This window comes from Lutra lutra, chromosome 3, assembly GCF_902655055.1.
Source record: "Lutra lutra chromosome 3, mLutLut1.2, whole genome shotgun sequence".
NCBI lineage: Eukaryota > Metazoa > Chordata > Mammalia > Carnivora > Mustelidae > Lutra > Lutra lutra.
In genome coordinates, this window is record NC_062280.1 from 185,355,004 (window position 1) to 185,371,223 (window position 16,220).

The following is a 16,220-nucleotide window of genomic DNA, read 5'->3' on the forward strand; positions in this document are numbered from 1 at the left end:
CATTTCAATTCCCAATGTTCACACGGGGAATAGAATAGAAAATCAGAGTTGTGACTACATGAGCCTAGATGTTAATTATGGAACCAAAATGGTACTGAATTCCTGCCTCTACTCTTTCTGCAGGTGAAAAGTCAGTGCTAAGCCTGAAAACACTAAAGATGGGGTTACTAAGCTTTTCCCGACCATCCATCCATAGGGCTGTGGATTTTACACTTACCTATATTCAGAATGACTTTTCTCTTCCTGCTGTAGAGACTTTTAAGTGGGTTTGGGTTGCTACTCACCATCCAAGTGTGTGCTATATAGACCTGTCCATCGGTTAAGAGCAGAGGTTAACAGCAGTCGAATTAGCGACAATATTTATTTCTTACAGAAACAAATAGACAATTGGGGAAAGCATTTCATCTCTCAGTGCCTTGATTTTGTGCATTTATCTGACATCTAAGCAAATGAATTCTAAAGAATATATTTAAGGAAATCTGCAATAGGGAACACCTGTTTCTCCCAGCCAGCAAGGGACCTGAAGCCATTGAGATGCTTCGTAAGTTTTTAATTCAAAGCATGGGAGGACAGAAAAGATGGAAAACAAAAGCCAATTATCTTCGAACTCTCTGCCAGGAGCTGGAGGAAGATTGAGGGAGGTGGTAGGGAGGCTTGCCCGGGCAGTAAATCCTGCAGCATTGTGTCTCTCTCTGAAAACTGATAGAGTTTGTGCTTGTCCTATCACAGGTTCTCTAACCTTCACCTGTGTTGTGTCCTTGTGTAGAAATGGGCAACAGCTGGGGAGAATATTCAGTCTTTCCTTGCTTTCTTGGTCAGGTCACAGACATAAAAGAGAAACTGAAGCTCTCTAAAAAGGTCTGGTCGGCACTACCCTACACCATCTGCAAGGATGAGAGCATGACAGCAGGCTCGGCCAACGAAGAGGAGTGTTGGAATGGGCACAGCAAAGCCAGGTGAGGGGGACTCGAGTTCTTCTGGTGGGGGCATTGCTCAGCCAGCCCTGGAAGGCTCTGCTGGCACAGTTCTACGGGCCTGTTGATACAAAAAACAACGAAGAGTGGAGGGACACGTCGTCACTTAGCGACAGCTGTTCAGAGTGACAGGTTTGATGGGCACCTGGGAACACTTACTCTCAAGGTGCCATTAAGCGTGGAATCCTCGTTCTGAGTGCCTCGCCTCTGGATGAGGACAGAGGAACGGTGACAGATGCCAGGTTACGGATATCCTGAGATCACAAAGCGCCTTTTATGTTCACTTAATGACTTGAAGACAGCAGAGCTATTTTTATCCATAGTGAAATGGGCAGGACTCCCTGTTCTTTCCATCACACGTTAAACAGGAAGCGAAAGTTCAACTGTAATATTTTGCACCCTCGGAGAAAAACAGGTTTTGATGGGCTCGTTGGAAGGGTGAAGGAAAAAGGAAACGACCAAGGGACAACCGAGAAAGTGTTCTCATAGGTTCCCTGCCTCGAGAAGTGCCCCCCACCCCCGCTGGGATCTCCGGATGAGAGATGGCTCTGTTTTCAACCCGCTGCTGGGCTGCCTAGCGCGGCTGCCCCTTGATATGGAATTTCTGAATTTCTTGATTGAGCCCAGAAACGGGGTTGGCCCGAGTTTTCCTAGGGTGGAGGAGTTGGACAGGAGAACTGGCTGGGAGCTGGCGAGCAGGGAAGGACACCAGGAGAGGAGGCTGCCGGAGCACGCCTCAGCAGGGGTGCAGGTGGGCAGAGCAGCTGGTGAGTTGGACTCAAGGAATCTTTGGGGATTGATCAGCAGGTGGAGGAGATAAGCGCGGGGCGGGGCGGGGGGGCGGGGCTCTGTTCTGGGTCTTAGTGGGCCTTTTCAAGCGGATGAAGCAGTTGTGATCAAAAGGAAATAGGAAGATCCACGGATATTAAGTTCAGGAGAAACTGCAGAAGGTAAGCAGGGCACAAGGGAGGTGCTTATTGCATGTTCTATCTCCCACTGCTGAGCTGAATTTTTTAGCATCTATTGGCAATGATATTATTAGCCATACTGGGGAGAGCTTAACAAGGCAAAAACAGGACAGCTATAGAAAGAGCTGTAATCATTTCAAGTCTCCCCAGAATATCAGTGTCCAAATCTTAGATCTCGAGGGTAGACAGCTTTTTGTCATCTCAACAACCGGCCCCTCAAAAATGCTTCATCATTTATCAGGGTCTGGCCTTACAAGAAGGAGACCTTTGGCCAGCAAATTCAGCTGTGAAATTCAACAGCTTCTAATGTGTCTTTTCCTCATGCTTGTACAGAAGGACCCTGGAAAGGATGACCAGATGGCCTAATGAATAAAGTGGTTGATTTTCTGAGCTGCTCTGTTACCCATCTGTGTTTACCTTTCAGCCTTGGCTGAAATGAAGGCTGTGTTTTGAACTACATTCCCAGGGTTACACAGGTTGCTGGCTCTTAGCACATATACAAAAGAAAAGATAAAGAAATGTTGCGGGTGGGGATTGAGGAGGGGACTAGATACCCTTAGGGGAAAAAAATGGGAAGTTGGCGACCATTAAAGTTAGAGCTAGAGGAGACCGGGGTTAGCCAAATTCCTCCTTGTGCGGATCAGGAACACAGGCGGGGGAACCATTAGTCTAAGGCTGTCCAACTAGCAAGGATGAAAGCTGAAAATCTCCCAAGTCCTAGCCCAGAATTCTTTTCATGTCCATATCCTCCTGCCTCTAAACAAAGGTTAGGAGAACAAATGAAACAGATCCTTAGCTCTATAAAAGATGTAGTGAATCTATATTCATTCATTCAGTTCCTCCAACCATCAGCAATGTTAAGCACTCCCTCTGCCCTGGCACTCTGCAAGACTCCATGCTTTAAGTACTCTCTGATAGCAGTGCTGCCCGCCAACCGATGAGAAGTACAGCGGTTGGAGAGAGGACTTCAAGAGCCGCGCTGTTGCACTGTAGGCTTGGGAAAGGACAGCATAAGTGGAGAACCACCCAGATCTGTGCTTAGGGCCCATATTTGATTTTATCCTAGGTCAGTGGGAACCCATTATGGAAATTTATGCAGGCGAGTGAAATTATCAAATGTAAGGCAATAAAATTATTTGCAAAGATATTCCAGAATCTAATCCAGTATACTATTTAAAAAAAAAAAATAAGGCTGGCCAATATTTACAACTCAAATTATATTCGCATTGAAAAATTAAAATTTTATCGTTTCTTTTAGTTCCTTTTTTAAAAATTCTTCCACTGCCACGAAATCTTAATAACTTTATATTTAATAGCATAGTCAGTCGATAACCAGTGAAGACTCATCGAATTAAATTTAATTGAAGCTTTCTTCTCATTCTCACCCAAATATTAATTGATCTAGGAACACGTGAGAGAAGTTTTTTCAATTCCACTGAACTATTTTGTAGATTGAAAAATCCACTTATAATGCAGGTCATAACCTATTTTTCCCTACATTTGAAGTATGGATTTTCAGATAGTAGGTCTTCTTAAAATTTGGGATGTTTGTTAAGAAAGAAAGAAAGGTTATTCTTTTCAAAGAACCAGAACCTTGACTTAAAAAAAAAATTCTATCAACAGGTGCTTATAGACTGTGGAACAGAGGGTCCTATTGGCATGAATGAGCTTGTCATGGTCTGGAGTTCCTAACTCAAGCCTGCTTGACGAGACCACCGACTGCCCAGACAGTTCTTCCTCCCTTTATGTTTTAGCCATCGGACTCCTGCAACCACCCTCTCCCATGTACACCCACTCCCATTGCCCTCTCCTCCCACCTGAGTATTTGATTTGGCTTGTCTTCCAACACCCATATTTCTCCCTGCTATTTTCTGAATGCTACCCCACAGCTTATTACCATACTTCCTGGATTCAGGAGCATACCTGTTTCACATGTTCACATATCTGAAATCAAAATGACTCCTACCAGGGATATGTCCATCCTTCCAGGGTATCATCTTTTCCCAAAGAGCCATGACTAAATGAATGGCACCTGTTGATGGTGACTTTAAACAGAAAGAGCAGAATGACTATAGAGGTGCCCGCTGTGGTGGATAGGGTCTGATGTGTGGAGAGGGCCAAGGGGTTGGGAGCTGTGGCTTCTCTAGAATAAGGATCTGCCCTCAAGTTCCTGCTCCCACCATCAGCCATTGCTGGCAAAGCTCCCTCTGCTTCAGGAGCTATGCAGGTCTGGAAACAGGAGGGGAGCTCAAGGGAAGAGACTGTGCCCTTCTTGGGGGAAATTGCGGGTATGCTGATGACTTGTCAGCATTGACGTATCCATTCTGTCAAAAAGACTTGTTGTCAGGAGCAGCTCTTTCCTGCTTCCCTTCCCCTTGCCAATCTACCGGGACAATTTAAAGACCAATGCAATCACGTCTATGAAAATTCCCACCCTATTTTGGGAATTGGGCTTTGGGAAACCCATTTGGGAAACAGCGCTTCCCAAATGTTAACATGCAGGCTACAGTCTTGGGGAGCTCGTGAAAAGTACAGATTCCGGCTCTGTAAGTCTGGGGCGGGAGCCGAGATTCTGTGTTTCTAACAAGTTTCCAGAACGTGCAGGGGTTGCAGATTTGGGGACCACACCTGGAGCAGTAAGGCTCTAAGACCGAGTTGCCAAGGGTAGCGCATAACACCAGACGCCCAGTGGAACACACTTACACTTCAAAAAAGGATTCATTGCTCCTCTGAAATTCAGATATAACCGGCAATCCCGTCCTTTTATCTGGCAGCCCTAGTTTAAGCTGCTATTTAACATGTAAGATACACCCCTTCTCAGTTCCCGCACACGCAGGGAGCGTGTTACAATTTGTGCTTTTCCCTCGGCCTCCACGCATACCCTGATGCTTCCTTGAATGGGGCTTTCCTTAGACAAAAAACAACAGCAACTGTGCTGAGGAGGTCACATGGCACAGGTGTACTGTCAGCCCCTAAAGGGAACCGGAACACAGGCTAGGTTGAAGCCGCCTTAACAATGAATTGCTTAGGCTTCGCATGTGCATCAAGAGAGAATTTTAAGTTGGAAATTCTGCACCCCCTTTACAACGCAGGGTCTTGTCCGCACAAACCTCTGGTCTCAGCTGGGATGCCTGGGGGGCTAAGGATGGGTCCTTGGATTCCCTGGCCAGGGCTTGGCTTAGTTAATGCCTTAGCTCGGGCTGCAAACAAACACACCAGAGTCTAGGTAGCTTCAACGGAAACTGATTTCTCATAGTCTGGAAGCTCTAAGTCGAAGATCGGGGGGTAACAGGCTTGGGTTGCAGTGACAGCCCTTTTCCTGGCTTGTGAACAGCCCCTCTCTCTGCCACGTGAGGACAGAGAGAGAAGGAGAGTTCCAATCCCTTCTTCTTCTAAGGGCACTAACTTCATGGGGGTGGGGGTTCTACCTTCACCTTCACCTACAACTAATTACCTCCCCAAGGCCCCACCTCCTAATACCATCACATTGGGAATTAGGGCTTCAACATACGGATCTTGCCAGGGGAGGACATAAATTCTGTCTACACCAGTTAGCACTCAGATTCACATCCTCTGCTATCAGAACAGCCAATAAGGAACGTTCTTCAGAATTCTTAGCAGTGTCTGCCAGTCAAGGAAAGCAGCCTAGGATGCCTCCTCAGTGACCAGCAGGAAAGTAAGTTTGCAAGTGTAACTTCTCGCCTGTCTCACTGATGTAAGCAAATTCTTAGAGAGAAATGAAAGAAGACACAGCAACATCAACTCAGACAAGTCAGAATGGAAAGGAAGCTAGTAAGTAAGGGACGGGGGGAGTCGATAATAATCTAGAAAGCCAAGGAGGGGGATGAAAGCAGGGTGGTGTGGGTTACAAGTCTAGACCTCCTAACACACCCAGGGTGAACCCAGAGACACTAGAAGGACATGTGTGGCCATCTGTCACCCCTGAGAAGGGCACTGTGGGCAGCCAGGTGGCTGGGATGGGCTGTGGGTAGGGAGCGAGAGAAGAATGACAAGATGCAGGCAGGAAAGCACGGGCTCCAAAGGAGGGCCAACTTGTATATGGTTAGCATATGCGGGTTAGAGTTTGGTCAGGTAACGGCCACCGAAAAAATAAAACCCTCCCGTTGTTCCTATAGGCTCTTACCTTTGGGTTTCTATAGAGGCAGATCCTTGTTTTTTGAGCCCATAACTATGTCAAATTACATCATTACCATTCTTAAGGATTGTTTCCTCTTCCTGGGGATTCTTTGTCTAAGGCCACGGGGTCGGGGGTGGGCACGGAGTGGGGTAAAGAGGAAGGACGAGCATGGGAGGTGATGGGAGGGAAGAGCACGCTGAAAGCACCCTGTGACAAGTCACTTTCAACAGCACGTGGATCTTGTGACAGGACACACGTGGTTTCCGATGTCTCAGATTTCTTCAGTGATTTCCAGATTCCTCTCCCTCCCCACAAAACTGGCCAGCAACTTCCAGCAGCCATTCCTCCATAAGCCAAGTATCTAGCCTTTACCATGTCCTTTCTTCAAAATGCCTTCTGGGGGGAGTCCAACAGGACACAGGCTGAGGGCAAGGATTAATCAGATCGGTTGGAAACAGCGAGTTTGCAGGGAGCCTCTGCTGGTTTTCAAGGCCCACAATCCTCACAGAAACAACTGTGTCCCCAAGGAAATCTTTCCTCGGGCCAGGAGGTAAAAACAGTAAATTTTAAGAAATAGGAAAAGTAGAAAAATCTAGGAAGTACATCAGTCCCTCTCAGCAGCCACCGAGTGGATTGACTAAGCAAAGAAGCAGTAAGTCATGACTGGGTACATCTGAGCAGATGAAGAGGGTTGAAATGATGCATGGTGTTGAGAAATCTGTCAAAGACAAGGACTTGGTGGAGCTGGCAGGACAATATTGTTTTAGTCTGATTGCAGAATACGTCCCAAAGCACTCTGGCTGCATTTTAGAGAACTGTAAAGGATCTGATGTACACCGAGCCAGGCAGCCACATTCAGGAAGGTGGGGAATCTGTCTGGGAAGGTACTAGAAGCTGTCAAAGCAGCATTCTTGAGCACATCTTTCCATTCTGTGCACATGTGGGAGGGAAGAGCCCTGGAAGGCTGCTGTCCTGCAGGAGAGGGATGCTTCGTGCACTCCCACAAGTGGGGAAAGTGCAGCTACCGGAAGTAGGAAAAAAGGGTGTCGCAGTCAACAACTCAGCACCCCGGAGCTGGCTCCTTGGGTCTTTTGTCCCATCATGCTGTAGTTTGCTGCCTCCGGTTCTACAAAGAAAGGATGGATAAGGGGGGATCCTGCCAAGGAGTGAAGGGACCAAGTCAAAGAGTTTAGCTTCTGCTCACTGTGGCAACCAATGGGCTGTGTGTCCTCCAGGGGTCCCCAAACCATTTCATACCAATCGCTTTCCAGCTGGAGGAAAGCCACAACAAATCATTCTCTCTACAGGAGTCCAGGCTTTACGAGTCCAAATTCCACTGCCCTCAGCCGCTCCTAAGAAACAAGTTTGGCATCCACAGGGCCATGTTAACAACTTCATTTTTATAAGAATGCATTCGAATTGCATAGTGTGTTAGATTTTTCAAGCATTTTCATATACCTTAGCTTAATATGGCAGCTTATGAAACAACATAAGTATTATTCATATAAATATACAAATATATATATATATATATATATATATATATATATATATATATATTCACATAAAGTAGTTAAGGGGCTTGCCCATGATCACCCTGCTGGGTCTCAGAGAATCTCAGGTGTCCTGGGTCAGTCTCTCATCTTTGACCACATTATAGGGTCACATCCCATTGAAGTGCCTAATGTCACAGGTAACTCCAGCTTAACTGTCTTGAAGAATGTATAAACTCACAGTATGCTTTGAGTAATTCCATTTTCCAGTCACACCCCCACAAAAAAAGGAAAGGGAAAAAGTAACCTATATCAGAATTTTTTTTTTATTTAATTTTATTTTTTTCAGTGTTCCAAGATTCATTATTTATGCATCACACCCAGTGCTCCATGCAATATGTGCCCTCCTTAATACCCACCACCAGGATCACCCAACCCCCTACCCCCCTCCCCTCCAAAACCCTCAGTTTGTTTCTCAGAGTCCACAGTCTCTCATGGTTTGTCTCCCCCTCTGATTTCCCCCAACTCACTTTTCCTTCCCTTCTCCTAATGTCCTCCGTGTTATTTCTTATGCTCCACAAATAAGTGAAACCATATGATAATTGACTCTCTGTGCTTGACTTACTTCACTCAGCATAATCTCCTCCAGTCCCATCCATGTTGATACAAAAGTTGAGTATTCATCCTTTCTATTGTAATATTCTATTGTATATATGGACCATATCTTCTTTATCCATCTGTCTTTTAAAGGGCGTCTTGGCTCTCTCCACAGTTTGGCGATTGTGGACATTGCATCTATGAACATTGGGGTATATATGGCCCTTCTTTTCACTATATCTGTATCTTCGGGGTAAATACCCAGTAGTGCCATTGCAGGGTCATAGGGAAGCTCTATTTTTAATTGTTTGAGGAATCTCCACACTATTTTCCAAAGTGGCTGCACCAACTTGCATTCCCACCAACAGTGTAAGAGGGTTCCCCTTTCTCCACATCCCCTCCAACACATGTTGTTTCCTGCCTTGTTAATCTTTGCCATTCTAACTGGCATAAGGTGGTATCTCAATGTGGTTTTAATTTGAATCTCCCTGATGGCTAATGATGATGAACACCTTTTCATGTGTCTCTTGGTCATTTGTAGGTCTCCTTTGGAGAAGTATCTGTTCATGTCTTCTGCCCATTTTTTGACATGATTATCTGGTTTTTGGGTGTGGAGTTTGAGGAGTTCTTTATAGATCTTGGATATCAGCCCTTAGAAAAGTTACACTTAAAAGTGACTTTTTTTTTAATTGTGGTAAAATATACATAATGTCAAATGTAACACTGTCACCACCTTTAAAGGTACAGTTCAGCGGCCAGTGGGTACATTGGCATTACTGTTCACCGTCACCAACAGTCCACCCACGGATCTTTTTCATCTTCCTAAACTCAAACTCTGAATCCGTTAAAGACTCAGTCCTCACTCCTCCCTGTCCCCAGCTCCCAGCAACCATAGTTCTTTCCTGTCTCTATGACTCGGACTCCTCTAGTTACCTCATGTAAGTGAAATTGTACAATCTCTGTCTTTTTGTGTCTGGATGATTTCACTTTGCCTGTCTTTAAGGTCCATTCATATGGTAGCACGAGTCAGAATTTTCTTCCTTTTCAAGGCTGGATGTACTGTCTGGACATACCACATTTAGGAACCTGTGCGTTCATCAATGGACACAGGGGTGGCATCCACTTTTGGCAATTATAGATAATGCCGTCATGAGTGGAAGCGCACAAATACCTGTTCTGATACTTACTTTCAATTCTTTGGGGTTGAGAATTCCAGAAACAGAATTGCTAGATCGTATGGTAAGTCTGACTTTAATTCTTTGAAGAACTGCCATACCGTTTTGCAGAGCACTGCATCATTTCACAATCCCTATAGCGACCACAAGAGTTCCAGTTTCTCCATGTTCCCAAACCTGTTGATGGTAGCATGTTTGGTTAGGGACGCCTGCCATGCTGGCCAGGGCACACATCACTCATAGCAAGCTCTCTAGACATTTCCCCAAGCAGGGCGTCCTACTTATGACCAGATTGGGTCTTGTGGTTCTTGTTATGATCACGGGATGCACTTCAGCAGGAAACCATCAGGGAATCTTGAGGAATAAGATTTATGACTCAGAGGACCTGGAGAGCTCATGGCAGGCTCAGTGACCACATAGCAAGATCAGGGGTTGCAGAGACAGCCTGGGGCTTTGCCTTTCTCTAGGTCGTATGTAGGGTGCCAGAAATTTCTCAGATTCAATGCCAATTGGCTGATATCCTAATACAAAACCTAAGAGTAGGAATTAGGCCATGGGAAAGGAGATGTGGGGCACTCAGGCAGTCCCAGGTTTTCCAGGGCTTTCTGAAAGGGGTCCCTTCTGGGTGGAAACAGCCTAGTTTCTTCTCTGGCTCTTCCACGAGTGGCCGTGTCAGGTGGCCGCTGATGCGTTAGCTCAAGATGCTGTCTTTGAAATGGAGGTCCAGGCAATCAGAAGCTTCATGTTGGGGACTTACACTCCACTCTATGTCCCTACCAACACTTGTCATTTTGTTTAGTTTGTTTTCAAATAATAGCCACTCTAACAGATGTGAAGTCTAGAACTTCAACTTTAAAAAAGCTTGGGAAAGAAGTTATGGGTACCACAAGCTCCCAGTCCCTTATTTGAGATCCTTGGGACCATCCATGTTTCAGATTTCAGACTCCTTTTTGATTTTTAGAAAGTCTTCCCAGGGCTGATACTATACATTACATAATAATACTCCCAGTGGGTGATGTCTGGGATTGTAATTCACAATCAACCACATTCAATTTCTGCAGCAAGATATATTGCTAATCCCACCAAGTGGGAAAAATGAGAGCTCTGATTAGCCTCATTTCGGATCAGATCAAGTTTTGTTAACAAGAGGAGTGTAAGAAAGAAAAAAAAACTTTGGAAAACTTCTTAAATTTTGGAACTGCAGATAAGAAATTTGAGACCTGGGGTGCCTGGGTGGCTCAGTGGGTTAATAAGCCTCTGCCTTCGGCTCAGGTCATGATCTCAGGGTCCTGGGATCGAGTCCCGCATCGGGCTCTCTGCTTGGCAGGGAGCCTGCTTTCTCCTCTCTCTCTCTCTGTCTGCCTCTCTGCCTACTTGTGATCTCTCTCTGTCAAATAAATAAATAAAATATTTTTAAAAAAAAAGAAAGAAAGAAAGAAATTTGAGACCTGTATTACTGTCATATTTCTTAGATTAGCAAAACTCTCCCACGGGAAGGAATGAGTATGTAGCTTAGAATTGGAAATTACTGGAGAGACATGTATTGAATGCAGCTCATTTGGGCCACAAGCAGGATGGAATCTGCTTTGCATTCTCTGCTCAGTGTGCCTTGAGGCAGGAGCAGTAGGAAGAAGCATCTGTCACCTTAAAACAAACCCAAGGCAGCACCTGGGGACCCCATTTCTCCCCATTCCTGCCTCGGCTTCCACCTGGACTCCTGTCAACCCCACTGGGCACCACCAGGCTAACCTTCCTTACAGGTGTCTCACTTTTCAGACTTTTACTGGCTTTCAAATGCCATTAGATCGTGTGTGTCCCTTTCTCCCACTGTGCAGCTCCTTCTGTCAGAGCAACCACAGGCATTAATGAGGTGATAAGAAATACAGACTACAGATAGGTCAACACGTCTGTCCTCCCGGCAGGCACATTTCTCTAACAACTGAAAGGAGTGATTTTTTTTTTTTTTAAGATTTTATTTATTTATTTGACAGAGAGAGAGAGACCACAAGTAGGCAGAGAGGTAGGCAGGCAAGGGCGGGGAAGCAGACTCCTTGCTGAGTAGAGAGCCTGATGCAGGGCTCGATCCCAGGACCCTGAAATCATGACCTGAGCCGAAGGCATTGAGCCACCCAGGTGCCCCAAAAGGAGTGATTTTGAGTGGTGGCAATGACATACATGGTGCCTGGTTGGGGGAACTTTCTGGGGTGTCAGTGATGGAGGATGACAGAAGATGTCAACTCCAGCAGTGAGAGTCTCCAGCACAGAGCCTGCAGCCACTCAGGAGGTTGAACATTTAAGTCCCCCCAACCCCCAGTTCCTACAGGACTCTACCACCCTGATCAGCTGTAACATGTGGATGTAATCAAGGAAGCCTATGTCCACGATATGAAATTAGATGCTGTCTCAGTCCACGCAAGCTGCTATAACAAAATACCACATCTGGGTAGCTTAGGAACTGGAGGCTGGAAGTCCAAGTTCATCAGCGTGCCAGCCTGGTCCGGTGAGAGCCCTCTTTCGGGTTGCAGATTTTTCCATTTTTCATTGTGTCCTCACATGATGCAAGGACTAAGCTAGCCCTCCGTGTCTCTTTTCTGAGCCCTCATGCCCAGATTCCCTCCCAGACACCTCACCTCCTGAAACCATTCCCTTGGGCATTGGGTTTTCAACATGTAAACTTGAGGGGAACACAAACATTCAGCCCCTAACAGACATGAAGAAAAGTAATTCTGCAAAACTACTGAAGAGCTCCTATACCTCTCTTGCAGAATAGAAGGTAATCAGAACGGGCTCATGGATGGGTTTAGAATGTTCCTGGATGGCTCCCCTCACCACGCTGAGCATGAACCATTGAAGAACATGATACTCCATTCAACCTTCCAATCTGTGCTCATTTCTGGGTTCTCTCTGCCCCTGATAAATGTGCATCCAGCCTGGGAAGCTGGCTTCTCTGTGCTGAGATCCTGCTTCCTTCCTGTGTCTCCCCAAACTGTAATGGTGCAAACATAGAACACCATCAGGCCAAGAAGCCGATGCAAAGTCTAATAAACAATAGCAGGGGCTCAAAGAGGCATCCATGTCTTCAGGACACAAGCATTATACAAAGAGACCAAACACAAGTCCTGGGCTTCTACACATCCCTCAAGCTGCCTTTTGGATATCCACAGAATTGGCCTCGGGGTGTACCTCTGGAGTGACAAGATGGCCATTCTCTTTTTCAACTGTGCTTGTGGTTTAAGTTTCCATATTGTCTCTAAAGTTACCCTTTGAGTACAGCGAAAGGAGAAAAGGTTCCTGAGGACACGGGTGCATTGTTCCTTGTTTTTATCGCAGGCAGCCGAGCATCAGTGGGCCCAGTTAGAGGCTGGGTGGATTTGGCAGTCTCTTATTGTTCCTCGATGCTCAGACTCCCAGGGGCAGCATTCCCATGTAAGCTCTCGCAGTCGGCTTCTGGTAAATGAGTCTCAGCGAGCCGTGCAGCGCGCACAGCATCTGAAAGAAACAAAGCCCTCCTCTGACCTGGCCTAGGTACAGCTGCAGGAATCATTTTCCAAGAGTTGAGGGGCAACCCCAGAACCGGCGGGCCCCTTCCGGCCACTCTCAACTCCCGGGTCAGCAAAGGCTAGCCCGCCCTCGCTGCTGCTCATGCCAATGAGCTCTAGTAATTAAGTAGAGCTCGTGGAGCCCAGCACATATAATTGATGTCAATAACAGTCCACCCAATGTCACGTTTTCGAAGTCAAGCCCAGAAGCCAACAAGAATTTATTAATGTATCAGCCATATTGGAAGACCGCACAGAAGTTATGCTTTGTGGCAAGACTACAGAGAGACGGTCCTCTGACTTTTAAAAATTTCCATTAAAACATTTTTACTTTTTAAGGGCAGCAAATACCGTGAAGCTTTATGGAAAAGAATGTGCAATGCACTCTGTGTGTTTTATTATTCATTATGTGGTGAAGTCGATCTTGTTTAAGAAGTAGATGAAGACAAGGTGCTCGTTCAGAGGACCTCTGATTTAAAGGGGATAAACCACTTCATACACAAATACATCATGCCTAAGATTTCAATAACTGAAAAATGGCTTAAATATAAAAATCTCTGTACATTTCCATTTCTTCTTTTGGAGGCTGATGGATAAAGAGCCTTCGGTTTCCGGAACTTGGAAAATAACCCGCAGAAGGGGAAGAATTGTAAACATAAGCATACCGTACAAGTATAGGTAAATAGGAAGGCCAAAATAGAGGAATGGGGTTTTCTCAGCTTGCAAACCATCATAGTAAATGCAGTAGAAGAATGATGATATAGCAGTGAGGTGTCGGGTCCCTGTTCTGGATGTCCTGATTCCCCTTAAGATCCACTCCTCATCCCTCCACCTGGGTCTATGCCCTGAATGAGGATCTCTGCAAACTCCGTCCACTGGGTCCTCTGGCCCACTGTCTTCCATTGGCTTCCGCTGATGGGAGGCAGCAGAAGGAGGTACAAGGGAAGTCAGGGTATCTTCCCTCAGCTCCCTCCCTGACAGGCCTTGGTTTCACTGTTGCTGTGTCATTTGGTTGCTTGCTGAGATTTCAATTCCTGTGCATAAGTGGGGACCCTTACTTCCCCTCCGGCCCTCCTGCTATGGCCAGTCTTGGGGTTCTTTGCCACCCAGCGCTGGTTTCCCTGTTCTCACCTTCATAAGTTGTCTCTCCTTGCAAACTCTCTTTATTACCTCTTTGCAGGTGCCATCTGTTTCTTACCAGGACACAGACAAATAAAGCACCTTTTTAAGAATTAGAAAAAGACACCCAGATGGGTACCTGAGGGTTCATTATACAGTTGCCTGTGCTTTGGTATGCATTGAAATTTTCAAAAATAAAACAAATAGAACAAAAAGGAAAAAAAAGAAAAGAAAACTGTGTCCCTTCAGGTGAATGGTGCCCTGCAGGGACATCACTTTGTGGGCAGAGAATTCCAGCTGGATGTCAGCCCAACTCCCTCCCTCGGTGGGTGACTTTGTGCACTGCACCAAAAAAAGCCCAGATGAACATGGCAGCCCTCCAAAAGAATGCATAGGTCCCTAAAAGCTGGAAAATATCTTCAAGACAAAGCCAAGATTGACCTGGGTCTTTAAGGATATTTGGGACTTGAATTTGAAAGTGCAATGCAGGCAAGGAAAGCCCTCAGGACAGGTAATTAAAAGCTGTGTACAGGCTTTAGATTCTGCAGGGCAAGATGGGCCCCTTGGAGGGATGGTTGCAGCATAAGAAAGTAGAGACGGGATGGAAATGGGCTCTGATTGCCGAGCTATAAAATGTGAACTGTCATTTGTCATCAATCAGGCGGTACAGTGCACCGTTTGGACACGTGGGCTCTAAAACTAGACCTGTTGGGCTCAGATCGTGGTTTTGCCATCCATTAACTCCACGACTTTGCACTGTTACCCATCCTCTCTCAGCCTCAGTGTTCTCTTTTGCAAAATGGATATACAAGAGCACATAGCTCTTGGATTCACTAAGGTGCTGAATTCTAAAATACACGTGAAGGGCTTATCACAGTGCCTGAGGGTACGTACTCAGGAGACATCAGCTACTATCACCAAGTTTTCCGACAGAAGAGTCATATGATGAAAGCCATAGCTCGTGAAGAGTCGTCAGATCGTGGGTGCAGGATGCATTGGAAAGGAAGAGGCAGGCCCCGAAGTCAGTGTGAGGCCGCTGTGCCCTCTGCACTCCGGGAGAGCCACAGGAAATGAGATAGAAGCAGCAGGTGCAGGGACTTCTGGGAGAAGGAGAGAAGGAGGGCTGTGACTGGGCAGGTCATTAGCATGAGGGGTCAGAGGGGGCTCTAGGCACTTTCCCGCCATCTATAGTCTCCAATGGTATAAACGCACACAGGCAGATTGGGCAGTTGGCTTCGAAGGACTGACAGTTCTAAAATTTTAGTACAAGTTAAAAGAATATGAATCTAAATTTGCCAGTCATAAGAATTAAAGATTCATTAGATTTTATCCTTCTGTTTTGCCCAATATCGAATATTGTTACATGCGGTGACAAAACAAAACCCCTAATGGGCACCTCAGACTTTCCAGGGCTCAATGGCTACACCTCAAATTGCCAAAGGTGGTTTTTTATATCCAGAAGTTTCTTCTCATTAAAGTCAGAGGTAAGGCCTCCGCAGCTGAGGGAGAGCATCCTCGTGCAAGAGAATTCTCTAAGATCATGCGTAATTTACAAGTTCAATTCTCAGCAAAATTAACCAGAGAGCAAAGGAAGCTAGCGAGCCCTTGACTTCAGTATCTACCATTTGGGCTAGAGGAGGAAAATAGTTAAATTTAAGAAACAATTTCTCTAAGTCCCCATTTGAACATTCATTCGTAGGCAAGCCTCCCTACAAATTCAGGACCATTTTAAGAAGCACCCTGAAACCATCTTTTTAGCCACAGCTCCCTCTGAGAAAAGTTATTCCTTGTCTTCACTTTTTGGTCTTTCTTTGCAGGAATCGAGCTCCATTGTGTGTCCACTGTCCTGGACACACAATGTCCCTCCGTCAGAGACAGCACAGCACAGTCTGGTACTGGGCCCCTCCTGCCTCACGCTAATCTGTTCTCTTTCTGTCGGCCTCGCAGATACTTGCCTGAGATCATGAACGATGGGTTGACCAACCAGATTAACAACCCTGAAGTTGACGTGGACATCACACGGCCCGACACGTTCATCAGGCAGCAGATCATGGCTCTACGTGTGATGACCAACAAACTAAAGAACGCGTACAATGGCAATGACGTCAACTTCCAGGACACGAGTAAGGAAGTCTTTACGGGTACCAGTAACCTCCACAGTGAGAAATAGGTTGTCAATGATACCCCACTTTTTCTTAAAGAGCAGTGTGCACCTTT

At 45.9% G+C, this 16,220-nt stretch overlaps 1 protein-coding gene across 1 annotated transcript in view; it reads left to right on the plus strand.

Moving 5' to 3' along the window:
• GPC6 (glypican 6) overlaps positions 1-16,220 on the plus strand; it is a 1,108,998-nt gene that overhangs the window by 1,084,611 nt on the left and 8,167 nt on the right. The window contains exons 7-8 of the mRNA XM_047720233.1: positions 820-956; positions 15,951-16,126. Of these exons, the coding sequence (XP_047576189.1) occupies positions 820-956; positions 15,951-16,126 (313 nt within the window). The remainder of the gene's footprint in view (positions 1-819; positions 957-15,950; positions 16,127-16,220) is intronic.